At 43.2% G+C, this 26,583-nt stretch overlaps 1 protein-coding gene and 1 pseudogene across 1 annotated transcript; both read right to left on the bottom strand.

Annotated features, from left to right (window-relative positions):
* LOC137627808 (JNK1/MAPK8-associated membrane protein) lies at positions 1-26,381 on the bottom strand. Its single transcript, XM_068359173.1, has 6 exons — positions 26,172-26,381; positions 11,785-12,022; positions 10,821-11,033; positions 5,879-6,048; positions 878-954; positions 1-655 (listed from the first exon to the last, which is right to left on the bottom strand). The coding sequence occupies exons 1-6, from the start codon at positions 26,272-26,274 to the stop codon at positions 443-445; spliced, it is 1,014 nt and encodes a 337-aa protein (XP_068215274.1). The 5' UTR covers positions 26,275-26,381; the 3' UTR covers positions 1-442.
* Positions 15,124-15,242, bottom strand: LOC137627935 (5S ribosomal RNA; annotated as a pseudogene).
* Positions 26,382-26,583: the final 202 nt, after the last annotated feature.

Raw genomic sequence — 26,583 nt, forward strand, 5'->3', positions numbered from 1 at the left:
TACAATATAAGATATCACCTTCTCTTTTTATTCACTCTGCTTTCCTTAAATGTTCTGGAATATAATTCCCATACCTTTCTACACACTTTTTAAACAAAAATATATTTTATTTATTTTTAGATTCCTAATAATGCTTTAATCTATGTAACAATCATGATTTCATATATACAGTATCACAGAAACTGGGCGATAACTATAGCTAATACCTGAACTCTTTTAATACACATTACTGTGTATACTGTACAGTGTATGCATGGTATGTACAATGAACCGTTTAAGCTAAAACAATCATTTGTGTAACAAACCATTTACTGTCATTTTAGCAAACAAACTTCCTTGATATCACTAATGGGAGCTTGATTTACCTAAAACAATTTTCCAGCAAAATGTGCTTTGCTATAAATGACTGTAAAACTTACCACCATATTAAACATAAAACCTTTCAGTTGTTTATACGGGAGGGATCAGTAAATTTTGAGGTGAGGATGTAGAACAATGCCGGCAGAGGAACCAACGCACAAAGTGAGCCATGTAAAACGCCTTCCTTGAGTTGCGTTATGGCTATGATTCCGTACGCATGCAAGCCCCAGTGACCCAGCAATATGACAAGGTTTCGGACATCCCGAACACATCCCTCAAGCAAAGCGGACATGGTCTGAAAGTTGAATGGAACCATAAAAAGATATTGATCAAAATGAAAAATAGACCTATGTTAGCATCATATAATTAACAAAACAGCTCACCAACTTGTCTATCAAAATAACAATGACATGATCATTTTCAAATCCTAAATCAATGAAAAACTATTAAACAATATTTAAATACTTTGCACAATATAACAAAATATATATTAGAAAGAATCCAATTCATATCTCACCTGATCCAACTGGAAGGCAAAATGAGCAGCATTTGAAATGACGGACAGGATGATAACCATGTACGGAAATGAATAATCTGAAAAGATACAAACTCAACGAACAAAGGTGCCAGAATGTTAAAAGGTCAAATTAATCCTTTGGTTTATTTAAGAACCACTCACAAAGTCATCCAAAATCCAACCCCTGAATTACTCGGTATGCAATGATGTGTGAATTTCATCACTTCAATTTATATGATTTTTGTTTAGTTGTATCCTAGTACGCAACAGTAAAATATATATAATCTGCTTTAAAATGAAACAAGACCGAGTATTATAGCCAAACCACTACCGTACCTTTACAGTACAACTCATCAATACTACTCAGTAACAAAGGGTTGATATGATTTAAGCTTCCAAATTATTAGAAAAGCATTGAATTTTAACAATGAATAACATTAACAAAAATTATTGAATATAAGTAGGATACATACAAATGCAGAATTCAGTACTGCATATACATGACAACTATAATAAACAACCATATTCATTGTAATGAATCTTGTAAAGTGAGAACAAATCATAAATATTGAGCTATGGATATCCATAGCTTTGCAAGACCCTCTCATTTCACAATGATCTTAAATATTACATAATGTATCAAACATTTAAGCACAGCCTTTCAATTACAGTTGATGAAATCAAAACATCGAAGAGGTGTTTATTGATGTTCAGACTGTAAATCCCCAGGCAAAGATAAAAGAGCAAAGTTACAAAACAGAACTTTAACCATAAAATCTATCATTTCAATACTTACCTGGCATTCATCATGCATAAATCATTGAAGCCACCAGCTTCCCAAACTCGAATTAAAAGATCCCAAATCTTTAAGAGTAATTTGTGTTGTTGTTGTTATTAGCTATGCTACAACCCTAGTTGGAAAAGTAGGATGCTATAAGCCAAGGTCTCCAAAAGGGAAAAATAGCCAAGTGAGAAAAGGAAATAAATAAACTATATGAGAAGAAATGAACAATTGAAATAAAATATTTTAAGAACAGTAACAACATTAACACATATCTCTTATATATAAACTATAAAAGATACTTATGTCACCCTGTTCAACATAAAAACAAGTTTGAACTTTTGAAGTTCTACTAATCCAACTACCCGATTAGGAAGATCATTCCACAACTTGGTCACAACTAGAATAAAAATTCTAGAATACTGTGTAGCATTGAGCTTCAGGATGGAGAAGGCCTGACTATTAGAATCAACTGCATACCTATTATTAGGAACAAGATGGTACTGTCCACGAAGATCTGAATGTAGAGGATGATCATAATTATGAAAAATCTTATGCGGCGTGCATAATAAACTAATTGAACGACGGTGCCAGAGATTAATATCTGGATCAGGAATAAGAAAGGTAATAGACCATAAGTTCATCTCCAACAAATTAAGATGAGAATCAGCAGTTGAAGGATAGACAGGAGAACAGTATTCAAAACAAGGTAGAAACAAAAGAAATAGATTGATCACCATAAATCTTTAAAAGATTTTCTAAATAAGCCAATTTTTTGTGCAATTGAAGATGATACAGACTTAATGCTTCTCAAAAGTAAATTTGCTGTCAAGAATCACACCTAAAATTTTAAGACATAAAGCGTTAAAGGGACTGGCAGGTATGCCAATACAGTATATGGGGGTATATGACGAAAAACACAAAATCCTGAAAAAACTTACTGAACTTTGTATGGCAATGGAGAATACATATACAAAATATTTTGTCAAAATTCCTCTTACTTTCATAGTTACAAGGTGATTAGTAAAAGTAACTCAATGAGCCAAAAACAATGACCCCCACAAGAAAATGCAGTGTTTCTTCTGTTATCGTAAATTTTGATTATTATTACTTTTTAATATAAAAAAGAATATGAGAAATGGCATCTGTATAGATTCCATGAGTCACAAGATGAAGTATTACACCCTTCAGCCTTCAGTGCTGGCACAAACCTCAGGGAAAGTACATGTTTGAGTTTGACCTCTGACATTCGTTCGTTTTTACATCTGTTTTTCTTGGCTTCAGCAAGAATTTTATCATGCCAAAGAGGAAAAGAATATTTCAACATTTTGCTAACATAAGGAAGAGGAAAATTGGCTCTAATGAGAGAGAGAGAGAGAGAGAGAGAGAGAGAGAGAGAGAGAGAGAGAGAGAGAGAGAGAGAGAGAGAGAGAGAGAGAATTGTAGATGGAGTGACTAGGAGCCTAAAGAAGCAAGATTGAGCAAAGGGATCTTCATTTATGTTTCAAATATGATAAATGCCATGGTTTTGGTTTATTAATATCGAAAAAGAACATAAAATTTATAATAATCATGATTTAATAATAATGTCTTTGTAAAAATACAAAGGAAAACTTTGAATGCCCATATCTCAAAACTATACTTATTGACCTTCAAATTCTATCTTCTCCCTTAGTTTTAAAGATATAGCATTAAAATTTGGTATATAACTTAGAAAGACATTATAAAATAATAAAATAGAGCCCTTTTTCCAATATTTTTTTTCATTTTTATCTTTTTCCCTGATTTATAAGGTTTATATTTTTACCATAATAAAAAAATTCATATCTAGCAAAAAGATGACTTTTAGAAAAAATCTACATCAGGTCTATATAGGGTAGTAATCCCAGGTCTTAATATCAATTATCAAGGGAGGAAATAGAATTTGAAAATACTAATTTTAAGGATAAATTGCCCTGGCGTCGCAAAACCAAAGGTCAGAGGCAAAAAATCCTATGCAGTTTGGAGATGTCCTAAGTCACCTTATTAAGTGGTATGAATGTCAAAGTCCTGTCTTTAAAAAATGGCATTAGCCGGCCAGCCCCCTTAAAGAAACATTATCAATTCTGAGATCCAGATGTTGAGGAGCAACTGTCCTTGACCTACTTACAATTATATTTATGAGTTTTGTTAGGATTCAACTTCATGCCCCATATTTTGCACCATGCAATAATTTTAGCTGATCTCTATTAAGGGATGCAGCTACCCCAGATCTACATTCAGGAGATGGAATTGATGCAAATAGAATAGCATCATCTACACATGTAACAAGCTTGTTTTCTAAGCCAAACCACATGTCATGTGTATATAGTATGAAAAATAATGGGCCAAGAACACTATCTGGAGGAACACCAAATTTCACATTCCTATGGTCACTTTGGTACTGTACATAGTTGAAGAAAAACACAAATCACTTTCAAAATTTTGCAATTATAAGAATGAAAACCCATTATCCTTTAATAGCAGACTTGTCCTTAGGAGGGTTGAATTCCATATAGCCAAAATTTCTGGCTGGTTCAACTTTCTTGGGAATTATCAGAGCACCTAATCCTGTATAAGAGCAAATTAGATACCTCCTACCAACCTACAAACCTCCCAACAGCCTGTGTATAGGAATGCTACAGGAATTAGGTTCAGACAGTACCAAGAATAAATGATACACTGTCACAGGAGAACCTATATCCTCATACAGGAAATGTTATCAAAATGTATCAGAAGCTATTATGAGAAATAAAATTAAATCCAATCTATCCAGCCTCCCCTCATCTAATAGGATGGGGGAAATACTTTTTAACAAATTCTGTCTGTAAAGAAAGGTTGCTCAGTTATGAAACTCGGCTGCATCTGACATCCAGTCCAGCCAATAACAGCCATTACTGCTGCACCCTCAAGAGAGGAAGAAAGAAGAGTTGAAAGCCAGCCATTCTACCTTTCATTCTAGGCATATGTTGAAACCGCTATCTTAGATGGGATGCTTTTTGTCAGATAAGGGAGCTAAGCTGGCTACATTATCAGTCGAGAAACCACCGCAAGACTAAGGGTAAAGGTACCAAAGGTCCTGCAGGTCATGGTAAGTAGAGGAAATTTGGCATTACCAGATTCCTGCTTTGATACCTGAACCACTGATAGGTTCTTCCCGAGTGCTAAGGTGGACCCAAAGGGGTCGGTGCTTCCTGCTGCTGACTGGTAACATCTAGTCGATTGAGACCTCATTTAAAATTTTTAACAGCTGTGTTCCAGCTTTGTTGAAATCATACTCCTATGTAAAGAACAAAGGTTTGTATTTGTAAAGGAACAAATGAAAATTAGTTTCACAAAATTGGGAAATCCTGCTATCAGTGTCCTACCAAACCATGATGCTTACTCGCCTACATACCAAAGTGACTATGCAGTCTGTGATAGCAAAATGAGCAGAGGTTCCAGTCTTACCAGGTGCCACCTATTCTGCCATATTATATTATTGTTCAAACAACTTAGCAAATATCCACATTCAAAACCAGATAGTCATGTTTTACTCCTGTTCAAATTCTGTACCAAATTACCAGTATTTTAAAATACTAATTTAGGTCAAGCTAGAAAGGTTTGTCCACAGGGATCAGCAAACAGGATTCCATAATGTACTGGTTATAAATGTGCATATGGTTAATATTCTCCCTATGGCACCATCTATCAGAACAACTATGTTTCAGAGGGTAGGGGAAAAGAGAAGGAAAAATTATCTGTATTTTTAATTAAAGGCCAGAGACCCAGTGGCTCTGATGATTTAAGCAGGATGAATACCAGGTAAGTTTCATTAAAATAAACATAATCTTCATAAAATATTCAAAGTTGGAATACACTAGGTGCAATTCAACCATGAAACAGCTTCCTCATGAATCTATTTGTCATATCAGTGTCAGATTTATCAACTTCATTTATATTTATTTAATAAAACTTTATTTTCATAGATAAAAAAATATTTGTATTTATTATTGTTTTCATATTACTGTAATGATCAGCAGTTTCAAAATCAATAAATTATCAGAACAATTAGTCAGGCATTTGACAAACATATTTTTTGGTACTACTCTTTTCCTAATTCATCCTAGAGCAGATCCCTCAAACAGACATGTTACTACCATACTTGATCTACACTAAGAATGCACAGACTGAAAAATTGGTGAAAATAAACATTAACTTACAAATGAGACCAGCTCCAACAGCATGTGTCACGATCAGTGCAGGAAAAAAGTATAGTGCTGAGTAAATCGCAGATTTTCCTCTCCCTGGTAATAACTTCGATGATAATAAAGGTCGTACCAGTAGCATCACAAGCAGACAGAGAGTATAAAACACAAATACCATTGAGTACCTGTGGAACAAATAATACTTTTTGAGTGTTTTCTCTCAAATAAAATTCATAATGCCCAAACAAAATTATTCAAATCTGAGATAAATATCATGTTTAAAAAATATACGTAATTGCTATACTCGAGTAGATTCAATATATCATATGGAGATAAATCATTTACTTAAGATGATGATGTTGCTTTTCTAGGAAATAAGGGACACTCATCAACGTGGACAAATAATTCTCATTCCCCAAAGTCCCTCATTCAATTACAGGGAATGAAGAGCTTGATATTGTACTGTATAATTAAATTAATGTACATAGGTGTTTATGAAATGTAAAAAATTCACATTCAAAAGTATTTGCATAAAATTTTTTTTTTTTTTTATTTACAGCTGAATATATACTTTAAGGGAAATCATCTTGTGGTAGGGGTGTAAGAATACTACACCACTATACACTAAAAGGACAGCTGGTGTCTTGTAGTTGTGCTTTTTAGCAAAAAGCTATACCCACTCCCAATAACTGTGGACACTCCTGTCTTGTAGTTGGACTGTTTAGTCAGAGGTTAGGTCCAGCGCCAATAACTGTGGCTGATGACTGCAAGGGCAAGCGATCGTAAAAATCCTCTGCCAAATTATAAACCATTCCTGATGCATTAGACTCCTTAATGTAGGGATAACGGTGGGAAAGAAAAGAATCTACATTAATGGAAAATTTTCCAATAAGGAAAAGTTATATCGGTACAGTATAAACAAACAGTATCAAAAGAATTAAACAATTAATACAAATAGTACTTTCTGCCTGACTGGTGGATTGGTATTTGGAAATGCACATCCTTGAGGTCCCTATAACTAGTGCAATATGGGTACTCAGGTGTGTGCCACACAGTTGAGGTTCTCATCATACTGCCACCATTGTAGATAGTCTATCACTCTATCACCTCTTGTTCCAACGGAACTAGAAGTTGCGGAAAGTCAGTGGCTGCTGACCAGTGTCGCTTTAAGACACCACCGAAGCAATCTCTGGTTGAGGAGCCAGTGAGGCACGAGCTTTTCAAGCGATGAGAGCTGTCCTAGTTGTTGCTACTGCCGAGCTTGAAGTTGTTGAACAACCTGAAATGGTTACGCTGCCCCTCTGATTCCGTTGATGCCATCATCTATCAGCATTCCCAGGGATTCCATCAGTCTCTTGGGCATGAGGCTTAACTTTAACCAATTGATCACGATCCTTAGATCATGGCAAAAGGTGAAGTTTGTCTCAATCCTGCAGCAACTGTCTCCTTGATAATAACAGGATACCAACCAATCATCGAGATATCACGGCAAGCGAATCCTGTTCAAGTGGGCCCAAGCTGAGTCTGTCATGAACATTTAGGAAGCGGTCCATAGTCCAAAGTATGGGATTTTGAACAGGAACATGTCTCCCTTGAGGATGAAGCAGTGGTACTTAGTTTATATTTGGAAAAGTGCGTTGTTGATGCTGACGGAAAGCATGAAGTCATCCTTCCTAAAGGCTGCACATACTGGGCTTTCGGTTTCGTCTTGAACAGAGTTTGTTGAAAAAACTTTTTCTGAGGAAAGAGATCAACGACTGGTCTCATTCCAACTGTAGAAACCAAGACCATCCACTGGTAGACTTCTCTGCCAGGAACAGTCAACTGTAGAAGCCAAGAAATTCCTGAACGACTTCCAGCACATTCTTTTCTAACATTACTTTCATCTCCAAAGCAAGGACAAGAGTATTTTGCAATTCTGAAGGGTATGTTAGGTATGCCATCAGAGAGAGACTAAGGAGAGGACAAGAGCTAGTGAAAGCAGGCAGTATCCAGCCCGTAGGACTTCTCTGCACTGTGCCACTGCCATGTTGTCCATTGGCCTGATAGGCATCACCCACTCATGGCAGCTGGAGGAGGAGATCTCCAATCTTATCAGCCCCTTCCTCCTCTTCTACCTCTACCTCCATTCCTAGCAAGGTTGGGAGTGAAACTGGGAAGCATGGTCCCCACCTTTCTTGAAGGTGAAAGGTTCTGTAGCCACAGATCTCAATATGAGCTTTACCATCAGCTTCTTTAGCACTGATTTGCAGGATTGAGATGAAGAGGCTCTGGAGGCAGATGATCTATGAGGGCCATGGACCATAAAGGTCACAGCTCTGTGGATCAGGGAGTTGCGACTCTCTTTGTTCCACTTGTCAGCGGTGTTCTCCATGTCTTTCTCCGGGAAGTGTCATTACATCTAGGATCTGCAAGTTTCTGAAGAAAGCCTCCAATTGGTCATAACCACTACAGAAGCTCCATTGGCCCTTCCATTTGGAGCGACTCATAACCAGATTAAAAACGGAGCTCAGTCGGTACTCCACAAATAGAGTGGTCGTTGATCTAAGGTTGAGCTGCCTTTGGCTCTCTTGCTCTCTGAAGTCACAGTGGCACTCAGTGTTTTAGATCTGAAGGGCAAAAGGGAGCATGAGACACTGAACGAACATAGGGATGGTTCTCATAGTGTCTATTCTTAGACGAAGAAGGGCTCTTGTGGGAACTTCCCCAGCATGAAGAAAGCTTTTTCTGCTCGAATGAGAGTTGAGAGCTAGCATCTGGAGTCACCTTTCCTTGTTCCTTCTCGCAACAGGATTTTGGCAACTCTTATCAGAAATGGGATCTCTCTGCCAGTAAATATTTCTAGATACTGCTCGGTCTAGAACAGAGGATACACCCTCCTGAGAGGCAAACCGGTCTCAGTGAGTTGGATGGTCTCGTTGCTTAAGTTTACGATGAGACTGTGAAGGGACAGACAATTGGACTTTGAGTGAAATGGGTTCGCAGGGTACTGGCAGTTCAGGCTTCCTCACACTCTTGCATCTCCTACTATGAGACTTTCGAGGAAGTGATTTAAGGCTAATAGCCTTTGAGCGAGACAAACCAGTCTTTAGATATATCTTGAAATGGGTCATTTCATTAAGTCTGAGTATGTGATTGAGTGCGAGGAGCCTTTGCTTTCGGTGAACGTAAACCTAACAATTAGCTGTTGACTAGGTGTTCAAGTGTCAGGGATCATGGATATTTAGTCAAAAAGTGATTGTGTTCGTTCCAGCTCTTGTGCGCATGGAGATTTGTGTAGGTGCGGAGGTGTTTGTGCGCATGCTGCGTCTCATGGGGATGAAAGTATAACTTTCAGAGACCATGCGTTTGGTGGAGACAGGTCCAAAGGCAATCGTAGGCACCTAGATGATTGTGCTCATGGACCTTTATATTATGAAGATCATTGTGCTCGTGCCGAAGGAAGATCGTCTCATGGAGACCGGGAACGAAGAGCAGCCTTCTTTACGCATACTCATCAGGGCAGTTTGTGCGCATGGATAAGGGGTCACAGAGGAGTCCTGAGAACATCCCTAGACAGGAAATGGACAAGGGAAAGGTCTTGCATCTTGACCAAAAATGGTAGTGTCAAATCTCGGGCGAGATTAGGCACTGGAAGCCTGGGCATGAGTCCTAGGCCAGGGTCTTGTACCTGGGGGGTACATCGCTGATCCTCCCATGAAACCATGCAGAGAAGTCAGGAGGCGTCCTTGACTGGTCGTGCTGTGCCTCAGTGACCTCTTTTTCTTCTTTTTAATGGCAGCAGGCAGCTCCTTTACAGACTCTGAAGACAAGGAAGAATGAGCAAGAACAGCCAAAGGTACAGGGGAAGATGACCACTTGCATTTCTCCAATATCAATGCTTGAGGGTTTCTCAGGTAGAAGCGAACTATCTGCAGCAGGCAAAGGCAGTTCTTCCATAGTGGCAGTCACGGATACAACCCACATCCCTCCTCCATAGATGGAACAGCAGCAAGGGCGACCACGTGAAGAGAAGACTTATGAACTCTAGTGATTTGTAGAACCACTATAGAGAAGGGACACCATCTATATCAAGGGAAAGGCACAGTACACCAAAGTCCAAATCCGTGCAGGAGTCATCAACATCAGTCACAACAGTGGAAGTGCCTTGTGAGAGAAGCAAAGGGTTATTATCTCCGCTAAAGGAAGGGAATACTGTACAGTACTCCCGTCTTGTTCCAGGAACTCCCTAAGAACAAGGAGGGAACTCAGCAGAGGGATGAGTTTCTTAGGCATTTACTTGGGCAATGCCAAGTCCGATGCATACGAATCCTTCTTTGTCTTCTTCCTCGTCTTTGAGAGCTAAACCCATGGCACAGGAGACTACTTCCTACACTAAGCACATAGGGAAGCCTCCAATCGGTCATAACCCTTATAGAAGCTACAAAGATACTGAGGGTCCACATTTGTGTTGCTCAAGTACTAGCTGCAACAGCAAGTAGGTTTACCAGGGCACAGATGCATGTCTGTCTAAGGAGCCGACATCATCCAAGCTCAAGTAAAGAGACAAGCAATCTGAACAGAAAAAGAAAAACCTTGTATTTGACCAAAACAGGACGCAGGGAAGAGTACATCAGTACACCACTACGGTGGTAGAAGTCAATGTGAAGGTAGCACTGCCTGTTGAGTGGGCAGAGCTAAACACCACTTGGCAGCCAGCAGTGTTTACTTTGTTAAAAGCTTAAGACATTCCACCCTCACTGAAGTCCTACTCCTAAAAAAGGTCGAAGTGTGCAATACATTTAGGAACAATTCAATAGTATATCCTTTATTCTTAAATACTGTACAGTATATCATTTAAATACAATTAAGGCGTCAAAATTTACCGATTCAAACCTTTAAAACTGACAAATTTTTGCAATAAAATTTCTAGTTTTACTTTCTTTTTAAGAATTATAACATTTTAAATCACACTTACAAGGGATACACAGCTTCTTGTGTACAGTGTAGTGGGCCTTCATAGTTAGGGTTAGGATTATGCAAGAGCGGATACCAATCTGCTAACTTCCGAACTTTGCATGAACGGATGCTGAATGAGCCCACAGGTTCTGTAACTAATAGTGTTACTACAGCAGCTACTAAAACTTCTATAACTGCTGAAGCATAAAGTGCCATCACCTCTCTCGTAAACCTGTAACGTGAGATTTTAATTTTAGCGCATTCAAATGAGTGATTTAATTATGTCCATTAATACCTAACAGTTTGGGAACGTGAACTAGCATACTAAAAATTAATATCACATTCAATCACTTGAAAAAGAGGAACTGAATATGCATCACTCTCATTACTCATCAACTCTCTCATAACTGGTGATTTCCCATTAATAGATCTTAAAAAAAAATTAACATTTGTATTGCAGTACTTAGGAAGTAATTTACCAGTCTAATGCGCATTCAATATCTTCCTAAAACTCATCAGTTATGTTTTCTACTTTAAATCTTTGGAAATATAAAACCTTAAATCAATTCTTTATGATAAAGAAGTAAGAACATTGTCAACCCAAAACTTTATGAAACCAAAACTACTGTAATACAGTACTGTACTTGGAAATGCATCTACCAGATGTGAATCTTTCTGTAGTTCAAGCAAATTTTCTATATAAAAACAATGCTACTATTCAACACCAAAACATAGCACAAAGTATTTCACCTCAATACAATGTCTCCTAAACCAGACATAGGATACTGAGCATCAATCAAAGAATGAATATCTCTAAACAAATGAAATTTTGTTGTGTTAACCTGGTAAAAGCATGGACAATGTATCATTTTGTTATATCAACCTGGTAAAAGCATGATCAACTTAACAGTTTCAATCCAAAATCTACCAAAGGATACAGGATTGTTAAATTCACAGAAACATGGCATATAATATAAACATACGTTCGTCTCATTGCTGCAGCATCAATGCATCCCAAGTGAAATGTTAGAGGAAGTAATCCCATAAAACCAAGATATAACTTGTCGTAGAACTCTGGCTTGTCATTGCATTGAACACAGGCACTAGACTCATTGCGCCGCAGTCCACGCTCACATGCCCCACACGCAGACCAAGACCCATTCTCAAGCTCTGTGCGTCCACAGTAATGACCTGGACAATGGGACAACGTTTTCACAACTCCTGAAAGGAAAAAATCCCAGTGATAAAATCCTCTCTTGCTGATACAGAAAATTAACATTATACTTACAATTCAGTTTACCTACAAAATTTTAATAAAATTTATCATATTGATACCTTTAGGTTACATTGCTTGTATCTCAGAAGTGTAAGATTTTTTAATTTAAAATAAAAATAAAAGTCTTAAGTAATATGACAAATTCGGAGATAATTTGTATTTTTCCTAACCATACAAACCTTAGCTATTTACATTGGGTTTACCTTTTAGCATAGCTGAAATGGCGAGCCATTAGAATATAACGAGGGTGTATTACCCCCGTGCTAGTTAGCAGGGGGGTAGGGGAGTGGTAGCTAGCTACCCCTCCCCCCCTCACACACCGGTGAACTGCTTCACTTCACTTAGAGGTAGGACTTGTCTTGGGGGACAGGGCTGGCGGGCAAATATGTGTAAATAGCTAAGGTTTGTATGGTTAGGAAAAATACAAATTATCTCCGAATTTGTCATTTGTTCCGTAACCGAAATACAAACCACGCTATTTACATTGGGTGACTTACCCCTTAGGAAGGGTGGAAAGTCCCCAGCCATACTGGCTTTGGCTTTACCCGGGGACTCAGAATCCGAGTGAGTCACACTCGAGAAAAGGAGTCCCTGCACCTCACAAGTTCCTTGCTCCGCAAGGAAACGTGTGGCTTACATAAGCTTGTGTGTGAAGGAAGAAGTGTGACCCGTCCTAGGCAGTTGACCTGGAGTTCCTGAAGGAACTCTGGGTTAGGACGTTCCCAATACCACCTCGTAAGGGTATGGGGGACGCGACAGTATTGACTCAATACTCGGAACACAAGGAAGCATGGTTTACCTGCAGAGGTTTGAGGTCAGCTATGCAGAGACCAGGATGCTGCTTCCCAGTAGAGGGGACGATGAAGAAAGAAGTAAGGGCCAGACATACTTCTTTCGTTCATGCAGACTAAAACCTGATAACAATGCCCTCAACCTTCTGCTACCTGTCCAAAAAGGAGCCTGAGGTTAGACCAGCTGTTGTGTAGCCACCACAGAGCGATAGAAACGTATCGATACTCCTGTGGGTCACGTCCTGCAGGAAGTGGGCTGCGAAAGTCATTAGACGCTTCCAGACTCCAGCTTGTAGCACCTGCGTCACAGAGTAGTACTACTCGAAGGCGAGGGACGTTGCGATGTCTCCGACATCGTGCTGTAGGGCGACGTGACGGGGGAGGGTCTGGATTCAGGTCGAGATGAATGTCCTTGAGTCCGAGCTGAAGAGGTATACTGGTGACTCTCCCCCGTGTCCTTCTTGTGCTCCCAACCTGGCTGCACATGAGGACAAACTGCAGCTGTTCCCAAAGATAACCCCTCGATTCCTTTACTGGCTAGAAGGAGAAGGTTTGGGTCATCTGATACAGAATGGAGACTCGAAATCTTGAAGGAATTGGACCGAAGGGCCGGGACCCCAAGATTCTGAGTCTAGCAAACAACTCAGGAGCGAACCTGAATGTTGCCTTCCCCTATTCCTTAGAAAGGGCGGAGTCGTACGAGACCAAGAAGATTGCTTACACACTGGCCGAGGCCAGAGTGAGCAGGAGCACCGTCCCCCAAGACGGAATACGATCAGAGGCCTGACGTAATGGTTCTTGAGAGGATCTCTTAAGGGACTAAAAAGTCCGAACCATGCTCCATGGAGGAGGTCTCACTCCGACTGGGGGCAGGGACGTTCGCAGCTTCGCATGAGCGACGAAAGGTCCAGCGGGAAGGAAAAAGTTTATTCCTTTCAGCCTGAAGGCCAGGGAAAGGCTGAGCGACAGGCTTCACTGCCGAGAGCGGAAAGGAGTTTCCTCCCGCCGAAAAGCAATAAGTTCGTTATTGCTGGAGAAGAGGCCTCAAGGGAAGAGGTATCTCTCCCACGACACCAACCACAGAAGACTCTCTGCTTCGCCTGGTAGACCCCTGCGGATGACTATCGCAGATGACGCGACCTCCGCCCCGCGACTGTAGCGGGTTGTCTCTTCTTGAGGAGGAGGCGTAGTGTTTCCAGGCGTGAAGCCGAAGCGATGCCACGGCTCGTGAAAGATGTTGTAGTGTGGTTGTTTGAGTAGCCTGTGCCGTGGGAGAAGCTCTCCCGGGAGTTCCGTCAGGGGAAGCAGAGGGTCCGGAAACCGTTCCACGTATAGTCCCAGTGGAGCTCTCAGGGCCATCGAAAGGTTGACAGACAACCTAGTCTTGTTGAGACCCCTTCTCAACAGACAACAATGGTGGGAAGACGCAGGCGTCGATGTTGTCCCACCATCACCGGAATGCATCTTGCCAAAGAGTCTTGGGGTCTGAGACTGGGGGGAAGAACAGCGGAAGCTTAGAGTTCCAAGTTGTCGCGATCAGGTCCCCCAGGCCAGGACTTGCTGGTTACTAAAGGCCAAAGACCCCCAGGTACACTCTATCTGCGAGGCTCTGCTCAGATAGTCGGAGAGAACATTCCTCTGCCCGGAATGAGCGAGCCAATAGTGGTATTGAGAGGATCTCAAATCATCTCAGTATCTCTACTGCAAGATGCGAAGGTATGAAAATGCGTCCCTTGCTGGTTGGAATACGCCAGTATCATGAAGTCGTCGCGCACGGAGCGACTCGGCAGGAGCTGTAGGATCTGTAGAGGGGCCAGACTACGGCCCCTAAGCCTGCCTGAATGATGGAGAGGTATCCTTCAGGTCCTGACCATAGGCCTGAACCGGAACATGCCCCCTCCCCCCCCTCTCTTTGACGAGTCCGAGAACAGCATCAAATATGTGGGGAAAGGACGAGACTATCCACTCCCATCAAGAGGTTCCATAGGTCAACACCCATTGCAGGTCTAAACGTTCCGCTGGTCCCATAGGGGCCAGAAAGTCCGGTTAATCATTGCTTTGATACCACCGGAACTTGGGCCGCCCCACAGGGAACTTATCCTGAGGCGTCCGTTCGGGACTTTAGACGGGTCAATGAGAAAAAGAGACCTAGGAAACATTCCAAGGTAGGGCTGAAAGCTCTGCTTGACTGAGAACAGGTACTGCGACTCTCCCCAGCCTTGCCACAGTCAACTGAAGGGAAGGCTCGGAGGAGGAGGCAACAGCATCTGGCGTCCCCAGGCGGTCACCCATCCAAGTACCAACCAGACCCGACGTTGCTTAACCTCGCTGGACGGACGAGAAGCGGTGTTTCCAACGTGGTAAGGCCGTTGACTCAATATCATGGCTAGATACACCAGATGTTGAGGCAGAAGTAGAGAAGGCTCCTAGCAAATTACAGTACCATGATCCCTCACTCATGGTAAGGATCCGGAAGCTTGTCCCGGCGTTGAAGAAGGTCGAACCCGAGCCTACCGGAGTTGACCAGACCTCCAAAAGGCGAAGGAGGCAGAAGCCTGCTCCTGAGCGGCCATGAGGAAAGCAGGGAGAGTTTTCTGGGGAAAAACCTGCGATGCCGCGGCGAGATCGCCACACCGCATCTTAAGTCTAGGCTGAATTCCAAGAGCTTCCTGGAAGATGGATGGAATGGAAACTGAAAGTACCCGTCCTTCCGATCCAGTGCCTAAGGAGTCCTGCCGCCTCGTTACCAGTCTGATCGATTCTGCTGTTCCACGCTGGACAAAGTTTGTTCGACAAACTTGATCAGAGCTGAGAGGTCGACTACGGAATTCCCGTCTCAGATGCTTTCCTACGAGAAAGTATCGACTGAAGAAGCCGGGGGGTGAAGCCGTCGACGACCCTATGGAGGACCTTCTCCTAAGGCATGGATCATTCTGCCCAAACGGGCAAAACTCTTGCCGACCCCAAGGCATAGAGGTTCATTGACACTGAATTCGCTGACAGAGACGGAGAGATGGTAAGAGCGAGGCGCGATATCCTTGGCTGATCACGGAGATCGTGCAGGAATCGGCATCGGGAAGCTGTTATCCGGATGAGTAACCTCAGGCATCCTCCCAGCGTGAGACCTGCAAGGGGGGGTTGCCAATCCTAGAGTTTGTGAACTCTGCCGCTCCCTCTAGGATTATGCCCCCCCGGGAGAGCCTCCCGTGCTACCTGTTCCTGACAGGAGGGGACTGCTATTGGACACCTTGTCTTAGCTGCCGTAGCCGGTCCGATAACTTAGGCCGACGAGGCTGAAAGAAGAGGCGCTGGAGGCCTGCAGGGTCTGGAAGAAAGCGCCTTGGAGGAGTGAAAACGGAAGTCGACTTCCTCCGCACAACCGCTGCCCATGTCTCTGTCCTTGGGCACAAACAAGCTCTTCCCAAGGATGGAAGTGTGTCTGAGCTTGTCGACATCCACGGATGAGACACCCGAGAGGAAGCCCTCAGTCACTGCGTCTAGATGGTCCAACCTCGAGCTTGCCCGCAAGTTCGAAACTTGGCGACGAAACGCCAAGGTGCTTGAGCCCGAGAGGAGGAAAGTACCCATGAACTTCCTGGAGCTTCCTTGTACAAAACCTCTGGTCGCAACCGAGGAGGGAAAGGGCCTGGTAAGCCCCTTCCACGAGATGGAGAAGAGGAAGGGGTAAACCAGTCACCCCTTGACCGACAGAGAAATCTCGAACGGAAAGCTCCCTGGCAAGACCCTTCCAGGGAATGACGAGGAAGGGCTAACCCAGGTTCTGGAAAGAAGAATGTTGCTCAGACCTCCCTGAAGATTCTTCCTGCTCTTGCATGTGCCATGCTCTGCATTTACGGGGTGAAGACCGTGTTCTGAAAATACACTCCAGAAGACTCGCCAGGCTGGCCATGTTGCAAAACCCCGACGGGAAACGCGGTCGCAATCGCCCTGGCACTCGCGCGAAAGTAAATCAATGGTTCGCGCGTGGCCGAACGTGGAAGTGCCCATGCGCGGGCACGCAGACGAAAGTGCGCGAGGGAGCGCAGAACGAGGGCGAGCGTGGTAAGGGCGAGAGCTGGTGGTCGGAATCCGAAAGTTCACAGGCGAGCGATGACCCGTAGGCGAGCAATGGATACTGCAGGAATCGAGGCGACGTTCGCGCGACGGAACACCGTCGGTTCGCGCGACGGAACACCGTCGGTTCGCGCGACGGAACACCGTCGGTTCGCGCGACGGAACACCGTCGGTTCGCGCGACGGAACACCGTCGGTTCGCGCGACGGAACACCGTCGGTTCGCGCGACGGAACACCGTCGGTTCGCGCGACGGAACACCGTCGGTTCGCGCGACGGAACACCGTCGGTTCGCGCGACGGAACACCGTCGGTTCGCGCGACGGAACACCGTCGGTTCGCGCGACGGAACACCGTCGGTTCGCGCGACGGAACACCGTCGGTTCGCGCGACGGAACACCGTCGGTTCGCGCGACGGAACACCGACGGTTCGCGCGACGGAATACCGTTGGTTCGGGCGCGGGCGAACATTGGAGCGCATGTGCGCGTACGCGCCCGGTCATGTGGGCGTGCGGTCACGCGGACACGTGGGCGTGTGGTCGCGCAGGCACGTGGGCGCGCGGGTGAGCGCAGGCGGTCGGGAGACCTATGGCGCGTAGGCGGGCGATGGCGCGTTGACGAGCGATGGCGCGTTGACGAGCGATGGCGCGTTTTGGCGAGCGATGGCCCGTAACAAAACGCTAGCGCGCAGACGAAGAATCGCGCGGGCGCGTGGGCGATCGCTAACGCGTAAGAGACTAGGGATGGTTAGCGCGCATCGCGCTAAACAGAAGGCGCGCAGGTGCATCAGGAAGGTGAGCGCTGAAGCGAGCTGTCAATCAGGCGATCCTGGACGGTCAGTAAAAACCGTTGGCGCCCATTGGTGCGTGGCAGGAAAGGGCGCGCAGATGTGTGCTGGCGATAGAAGAAAGCTGGCGCACAGAAGGACAGAAGTAAAGGTGAACACTGGGGAGCAGGAGGAAGATCTACGGCAAGACTCAGCTACCGGAGATCGTGATCCACAGCAGGCGAGCGCTAGATCGCTACTGATGGTGTCCAGGGGACCTGACACGCGTGGCAGATCGATGGCGATCGTTGACGCGCAGGAGATCGCTGACGAGCAGGCGAACGTTGACGCGTCTGTGGTCGCTGGCGAGCTGGCGATCGCTGGCGAGCAGAAGGCAACGCGTGGAATCCTGTGCGTAGATGAAGAGTCCTTGTCCAAGACCTGAACCGAAATTCTAGATTGCGCGGGCGAACGTGGGCGCGTAACAGGAACCAACAGGAACAGCAGCGACGATCATCAGGAGAGCGCTGACGAACAGGAGAGAGCTGGCGAACAGGGGAGTGCTAGCGATCAGGAAAACGCTGATGAGCAGGAGAGCGCCTGTGCGCTAACACTGAGCAGGAGAGCGCCTGTGCGTAACACTGAGCAGGAGAGAACACTGCAGAAGGGCGCGCAGGGGAACCCTGACACGCAAGGGAAGCACCCCCGTGGGAGGCAACCCTTTGCCCCGAAGGGACCGTTGTACGTCGGAAGACCGATGTCCGTCAGAAGATCGTTGTCCGTCGGAAGACCGTTGTCCGTCGGAAGACGAAGTCAGACTGCTGTCCATCTGCACCAGGGGCAGAAGGTCAAGAAGAAGGAGCTGCAGGCTGCATACGGAGATTCAAAAAGGCGCCTCTTAGCACCCTCGTAGGGAGATGGGAGGCCCTTACGACGTAGCGGACGATGAGCCTTACAGCGAAGGCGGCCAACAGCAACAACAGCAGAAGAGTCCTCCGAAGAGGAGTCTCTATGAGTGTACTCTCTCGCGAACGAAAGAGAAACACTTCGTAGAAGAGACGGGTCAGCCAATGACCTAAAAAGAGCAATCCTCCGAAAAGGGGCTCCTGCAGTTGCCCAGCCCCTTGAGCGTAACTGCAGGTGCGACCGCTCAGCACCAAGAGCATAGTCGCACGAAAAAAAGGAAAGAGAAGAACCCCCCAAAGGGGAAAAACTCAAGCCTGGACAGGAAAACTTCCCTCGGAAGGAAAGTTACCCACCCAAGGGGGCGAGCCTCCCGAGTGTTCTAAAATGAACTGGATAGCTGTCAATCGTCACGGGAGTACTTCCAGGAGAAGAAGACACGCCCCTGACGAAGATCTATAGGGGAGGCAGCAACAGCCGAATCCCCAGGCCTCAACAAGACAGCTCACTCCGATGTCACATTACAGAAACGAACTAGATCGGTAACTGTGAAAAATAAAAACAAAAATCATTAGTTAACATTCATTCCCCCGGGAAGGCTCCGAAGAGGAATCCCGAGGGAAAGGAACACAAGAATTACACAACAGGCACGTGCCCTCACAACCACTTACACTCACGGAAGGAGAGCTGTAACCAACACAGAATTATAACAATTATAATTATGTAACTATGTATTTATGTAATTTAAAAATGAATGAACACTAAAGAAAGAACGAAAACCCCGAAAGAAATCGTTCTACAAAGCTGAAAAATCAACAAATACGATTAGATTCATAAACTAATTGAGACAAAACGTACGGCGTAGCAACCCCACCCACACGGGAAGGAAGCTACTCAGACGTAACATAGTAAAAGGGTGAACGACCTCAAAGAGATAGAGAGAGAAAGACCGAAGTCAAACTCGATCGCGACCCATGAAATTACACCATGGTGGCCTAACTGCCGAGGGCTCCACGGAGATATCGTACACTACACACACAAGCACACACTCTGAAAAGGAAACTTACTGATTTCTATACTCAAATATATACATAAACACGAAAAAATGTTTACATATAAATTGAGTAAAAGAAAAGTAAGTGATTAAGTAAAGACAAAACAAACAATGGCTGCCAAGCGAGGACAAAGACAGAGACGAATGTCCATGTCTGAGCCAAAAGTGAAAGTGAAGCAGTTCACCGGTGTGTGAGGGGGGGAGGGGTAGCTAGCTACCACTCCCCTACCCCCCTGCTAACTAGCGCGGGGGTAATACACCCTCGTTAAATTCTAATGGCTCGCCATTTCAGCTACGCTAAAAGGTAAACCCAATGTAAATAGCGTGGTTTGTATTTCGGTTACGGAACAATTGTATTTTTCCAAGCTATGTAAACACGAGTCCTTTAATATATGGATACGTCTTCAGTGGTTGTGGTAACCTACTGGAAACGTCCCTTCTGACAATCTACTAGACTGGAGTTTGAGACCTGCTCAAGTTCGATAGTTTCCACTAGAGTCTACAACCTCACCGTCCTTGTGAGCTAAGGATGACGGTATTGCGGGAACCTAAAGGTCTACCTGCTTAGTTCTCAGCAGCCATTGTTTAGCCCTTCCTCATCCTAGCTTGATAGAGAGGGGACATGGGTATTGATCATATGTATTCTGTATATGGTTAGTCTCTAGAGCATAGTCCTGTCCCTTGCTTTTGCCATTCATGAGCGACCTTGACCTGAAACTCGAACAGCTGTTGAATCGATAACTAGGTAGCTGTTTACATGTGGCCCACCTGTCTGTTACTGAATAGCCACTTCTATCCTTAGGCCTGGGACTGAGAGGTGGTTGAGATGGGAATGTAATTTAAAGGACCAAGGTTTGTATAGCTATGAAAAATAAAAATTACTTTAAAAATTTATCATTTGTTCCTATGTGTATAAAAACATTTCACCCTTTAAAATAGGGATACTTGCTCATTGGGGGAGGAAATTCCCCTGAACCTAACTGGAAGTTTCATTTCTTCCATGGACTTGTCATCCCTCCAGATCTCTTACAAAAACAAGGAAGGTGACTAAGACAACTTCGTAGCAACTAGTCATTAAAACTTGGAAGCTGCTGTTACGGTATTGGCTGGTACTGATTGAAAGGTAGCCAGTACTATGACAGAGCAAATCTATCCCCATAATAAAGAAATGAAGTCGTTAGAGTGAAACCAGGCACACCTTCCCCCCTGCAAGGAGGATGGAGGAGTTGTTTCTTCACAGATATACAGTAGTCAGCAAGAAAAGTGCTCTGTTCCATAACCCACCAGCATTAGACATCCAAATAGCGTGTAACAATTGTGGTTGCTGCATCCCCTATTCCTGTGTAACAGCCACTCCAGGACCCAGGGAAAGGAGTTCAAAGATCTGGGAGCAATGTTTGTAAGGTAGAGAGAGGAAAAGGTGGTGCAAAACCTTCAGCTCCAAGTAAACTGACAATAATTTGGATGGCTACTCACAGGGCTAGGCTTGTGCATTCTTCCTTGAGATGGTAAAGTTCTCCACAGACAAAAAGTGCATCCATAAGCAAGAAGCATCACCAAATTAGAAGGAACAGTGTCTGGACATTTCCTTCTTGTTCCTGCTGGGGCTAATAAGAACACTGCAACAACTGAGCATGAGGTACGGAGTCCTCTTAAAGTAGAACAGCATGTCCCTCATATTTCACCAAGCATCTGTATGTCAACTTACATCTGAGAGATAAGAGTGAAAAGGTCTCAAATTAGCCTTCAAGACAGACTGGTACTGGGTTTCCGGAACAAAGTCTGCATGACGTTGAAGCAAACACAACTCCCATCCCTCAAAGATTTGACACAAAGAAGAGCCTAAAATTTTCTCTACCCTCTTGACAATTCATACTAGATAGCAAGTCTCTGGGGAACAATCCATATGATGCCCTCCTCAGGTTAGCCAGAAGTGTGCATATCAGTCCCCTGAGAAGAAGAGCTATCCCACCCAGGGACGTAAGTCCCAAAGTAGGCTAGACTGCTCGAAGCTTTCTTCAAGCATGGACCCTTACCTCGAGGAGGAGAGAACCAAACTCTACCGAGAAACTTCTTTAGCAGAGAAAGGCAAGGAAGTCCTTGATCTGTTGAAAAGTACTATAGACAAAGATTTTTTCTGCAACCCTCAACACAGAGTCTCTCTCTTTCTCTCTCTCAGGACCTACCCGAGACCTAGCAGAACGAAACGCCACTAGACTTGAGGCCACCTCAATTGCGTCCCATGGAAAGGATCAAGGAGGTTGATGAAACCATCTCTCTCTACCTGCAGGGTGCAGGTACACAATCCCTAGAGGGAATGTTTCCTGCTGCTGGTATAAGTATCACTTCACTGAATCCAAGGGGAACAGTCACTGGGAGAGTTCCATCACTCCAACCCAGGGAAGGAGGGTGGCTTACAAGGGCAGCATAATCCCTACCTTTATCTGACCACTCACCTGCAACACAATGGACAAATTCTCTGTTTGATAGGTGAGCTGTTACCCCCACATGGCAGAGGAGAGCTGCTATGTATAGAGCAAGGATGCTCCTGCTATTTAACAGCAGAAATGAGGAAAGTGGGTGAAAAATCTCTTGTTTGCTGGGCCTACGGAATGAGATCAGTCACTCTTTTCCATATATGAGGGCACGCTATAAGTCCCAAGGAGCTTAAAGTAAGAAACCTCCTTTGAGACTACTGCTGCTTCCTCATTTTAAAAAATGTGTTTGAAGAAGAAAATAGGAATTGGTAAAAGAGAAGAGTAAACTAACTCTCATCTTATACCCTTACCACCGGTTAATTCTTGCTACTAAGAGTGGTTCAGCAGTCCCTCCTGATCAGGAATAAATATGCTACCTCTGAATTTGCTTATACAAGTACAATGAAAAACTCACAGTTGAATAGCATTCCCCGTCCTTTCATCTTTTGACTGGGCATGAGATCAGACTCTTCTCAATCATCCTCAGATTGTAATAAGAGAGAGGCGTAGTCTTGATCTCATCCGGAAGAGACTCTTAGAAAAGTCATCACTCCAAGCAGCCCAAGCTTGACACTCGTGTGAACACTCGGGGAACGAAAGAGGCATTTTCATGCACTACAAGACCCTTGAGTCAATAAAAAGCATGTATTTTAGTCTTCCTTTCTGGAGGAAGAGTTTGGATTAGATGTTCCAGCTGAACGCTTTCTGAAAAGTGCTGGTTCGGCCAAGAGAAGTCTCGAAGGCGATACACAAAGAGCCAACAGAAAAGGATGGGAAAAAGTCGTAAAAGCCTTTCAGAGTTAAAATCTAAGATTGTTCCACTTCTGTCACATATCCAAAGATGGAACCTGGTAGGAAGGTCTAGAATGGATTCTGATATGAGAGGTATGTACAAGGCAAGGCATCCTCCTCCTGATAGTAAGAGACATACCTCTATGCTGTCCTTTCTTCCTCCTCCTAACACCCCTTCTCCTGGACTGAGCCTGGGAGGGGCTAGAATGGGTGGAGTAGGGTCCAACCCATTTTGGTGGAAGAAGCTGCTGGTGGTCATGGCTGAGATTTGAAGAAGACTGGGACCTTCCTCAAACTCAAAACAGATACCCTGCCTGACTACGAAGGCTTGGCTGCACTCTCCTTTGAAAGACCAGAGCTCCTGAGGGATACCGCACGGTGGATGAAGGAGTTATGATACATAGCATACCATTCCACCGCACCCTATTTAACAAATAAAAGGAATTCAGCACCTATCTGATCAGCAGAACAACTAACGCTTATGAGCCCTAAATGTGTGGTTAATATACTGTACGATACATTCATTTCTAGGGAAACTGAAATGCACTATAAGAAATGGAAAAGTGCTGGCTAGTTTAGCCTTTTTCTCTGTACATTATGATTATTGAGGGCAGGACATAATAACTTACATATTGATTGACCGATTTGTGAGCACTATTTCTTTGTCTAAGGCCATTGTTTACTTTTGGAAGACTGATTATGAGTTACTGCAGATACACTGTTTGCATTCACTTTTGTCTTTTTGTCAGCTGTTATGTTTTTTCTATGGTGTAATTATTATCTGGGTGTTTTAATCAATTAAGAGCTTTCAATATTTATGCACAAGTTTCCGGATATTGCTTTACAACAGCCTTTTTTTCCACCCTCTCGTTCAGTTTTAGTATGACTACCATCAAAAGAAACATCAGAAGGAAAGTACAATCTATTTGGATATTTAGTGTAATCTCATCTATTTCAGTAATTAATCATGTTGAAATCACTCTCCATTCAGTATACTGTTGCTCATCTGAAAGTTAAAAATACCATCAATATAACGAGCCACATCATTGGCATGCGCATCTCATCCATGTACTGCTTGTCAGAACAGAGGAACAGTAAGATAATGTTTATTTGTGGGAGAAGCAAGCCTCAGCGGAGCAAAAACCATTTGAGATATTACATACGAATCATAGGCAATTATGATACTGTAGTACTTCAATGTCAAGCCATTTACATGAACCATTGATTTGTCTAACTAGTTATCTTTTCATTACAGTATTAAGCATTTCTGACAATTACTATTGCTGTAAACCACTCTTCTTCGATGTTTCCCCACCCAGTTACCCGCTGGAATCCTCCATAATTCTTTTTATATGGCGGTAGTAGGAAAACTCATGAATGGGTTGTATACCCTAATATTCATGGAAATAACACAATACAGCAAGTAAGTAAAATGGTGTATTTATAGAAGAGTGCAATATAAGGTTTGTAAAAAACAAGACTGTTAGCATGTGTATTTTGTGGTGCTTTGAATGAATTTGGTAATAAACTCTGGCAAAAATACAAAAATTTTTGAATTATGGTGGGTCGACTACCATAACTCAAAAGCCATGGCTTTACGCTAGGTATTGTCATCAATAATGTTCAAAGCACCCTAAAACACAGTACACCAATCTCATTGTATATATAAATTATCTTCTAAAAAATTATACTTGATATATTTATTCATACTTAACATACTCTCTTTTGAGAATTAAACATCTCATCTTACAGTTAGAGAAATCAATAGAGAAATTAACAAAATGGGTTCATTTTGTTGTTTCCGCCAGTCATCAACATTACAAACCAGTCAAGGTAATTCAAAAGATAGTTACAGTAATCAAAACCCAGTAATAGTGATGAAACACTATCAAAACCATATTTAGGGTTTTGTTTGCCAGGTCTTCAACAAGCATATTTCAATCCCATTTTCTATGGAGTCGTTCGTAGCTACGTTGATCATACTACAAATACCTCCTTACTTAATTGAGCGTATTGACGTGTTTGTTGGTACACTAAATCATGATTAATTGTTTATTGGTTTATGTTCTGCTATAGCTCACAGAAAAACACTCATTGTTCCTATTTCCTGGACAGCCGAGCATGATTCTCTACACCTGTTAGCCCCCTGGGCTAGTATTTTGGTGTTATTTTATTTATCTAATTTATCACTTAATTCTGTTGGTTTTTGCTTCACTTACGATTTACCATTATCCTGTTGTGCCAAGAAGAACAGGTTTCGTTACGCCCGTAGCCCCTTGAGCTAGTATCTTGGCGTTATATCATTTATCTAATTTATCTCTTAGTTCAGTTATACAAACTTAACAAAGATATGAGTTGTGTCTTTGCGCTCCAACCTCTATACGAACATGGAGTTGGTTTCCATTTCCCATTACCAAATTACATATACCAAACACAAACTTCTACCGTAACCTTTCATTATCAACATGATAATAAAAATAAGAATTTTGGGAATCTTTTATTAAAATCTATAACTTCGTTAATAGAAGTTTCCATCTAGTATTTAGGATTCAAAATAGTGTAACTTTCAAAGATCTATTCAATTAGTTTATATGAATTCCTGTCTTCCCTGTCCTGCACTGTTTTATAAGGAAATTGGAAAAATATAAGGTTCATGTATCTAGGTAAAAATCACAGCACCAATTACTGTATTTACCAATAACAACTATACATTCTATACTATGAGCCTTTCTATATCAGCGGTCAGTTCCTCCCGCATGCATAGAAATTGGACACCAACCTAAACTTGGGGTGTATGTATGATCGCGGACACCTGTATGTATGATGACGGCTGACTAAGCGTTAGCCCCCTCAGCTAGGTAAGTAGGTAAGGCCACAGGTTTTAGGTTAGGTTGGGGGGGTGAGTTTATGTTAGTTGGTGTCCATTTTTCATACAGGAAAAAACTGGCCGCTGGTATGCAAAGGCTCCCCAAACTTCCCCACCTAACCTAACCTACAAGCTGCGTCCTTGCATACATACCTAACGGGAGGGCTAACGTTCCCCTGCGACACCCCTTACACTACGTATTCTTAGTCGGCCGTCACCATACGTACAGGTGGCCACTATTATACATACACCCCCTATACTATGTTAGGGGGACTGTGAGAAGTTCATGTTTACTGCCGCAAGTGCACAGGTAAATATTTACAGTGCAAGTTGACTTGGCCTACTAAGGGATTAGGGCAACCCCTAGAGCTTACCTTTCTCATATGAAAACCGTTTCTTCTCCTTGAACCCTTGGACAACGGTAACACAGGCCACACAAAATAACAACAATAATATTGGCATGAGTTTAAGACTCATGATCACTAAGTTGTAGTGACAATAACAGCAAAATCTTCAGGAGGCGAAAGGAAAACATTAACACTTTGACACTTCTTATCCTGCGAACTGTTGACCTTGATTGAGCGTTAACGACGTTTAGTTGTGTACTGCTTCTCAGTTTTATAAAAACAGTTGTTTATCATGGCTTCACATATTTGAAATATTTTTTATCATATTTTACATGCCTTTCAGTTTTGTGTATTTATAATATCATATCCATACGAAATAATGAGGTATTTAAATATCCAATGAGAAACTCTACTTTGAGGTGGGATGACTGGGTAGCCC

The sequence above is a fragment of the Palaemon carinicauda genome, chromosome 35 (assembly GCF_036898095.1).
Source record: "Palaemon carinicauda isolate YSFRI2023 chromosome 35, ASM3689809v2, whole genome shotgun sequence".
Classification (NCBI taxonomy): domain Eukaryota; kingdom Metazoa; phylum Arthropoda; class Malacostraca; order Decapoda; family Palaemonidae; genus Palaemon; species Palaemon carinicauda.

Bases quoted from the DNA above. Each gene is read 5' to 3' on its own strand.
- LOC137627808 (XM_068359173.1), bottom strand. From the start codon at position 26,274: ATGAGTCTTAAACTCATGCCAATATTATTGTTGTTATTTTGTGTGGCC. The intron at 12,023-26,171 runs GTAAGCTCTAGG...TTTTCCTTTCAG, and splicing joins ACGGTTTTCATATGAGAAAG to GAGTTGTGAAAACGTTGTCC. The intron at 11,034-11,784 runs GTATGTTTATAT...CTCACGTTACAG, and splicing joins GCTGCAGCAATGAGACGAAC to GTTTACGAGAGAGGTGATGG.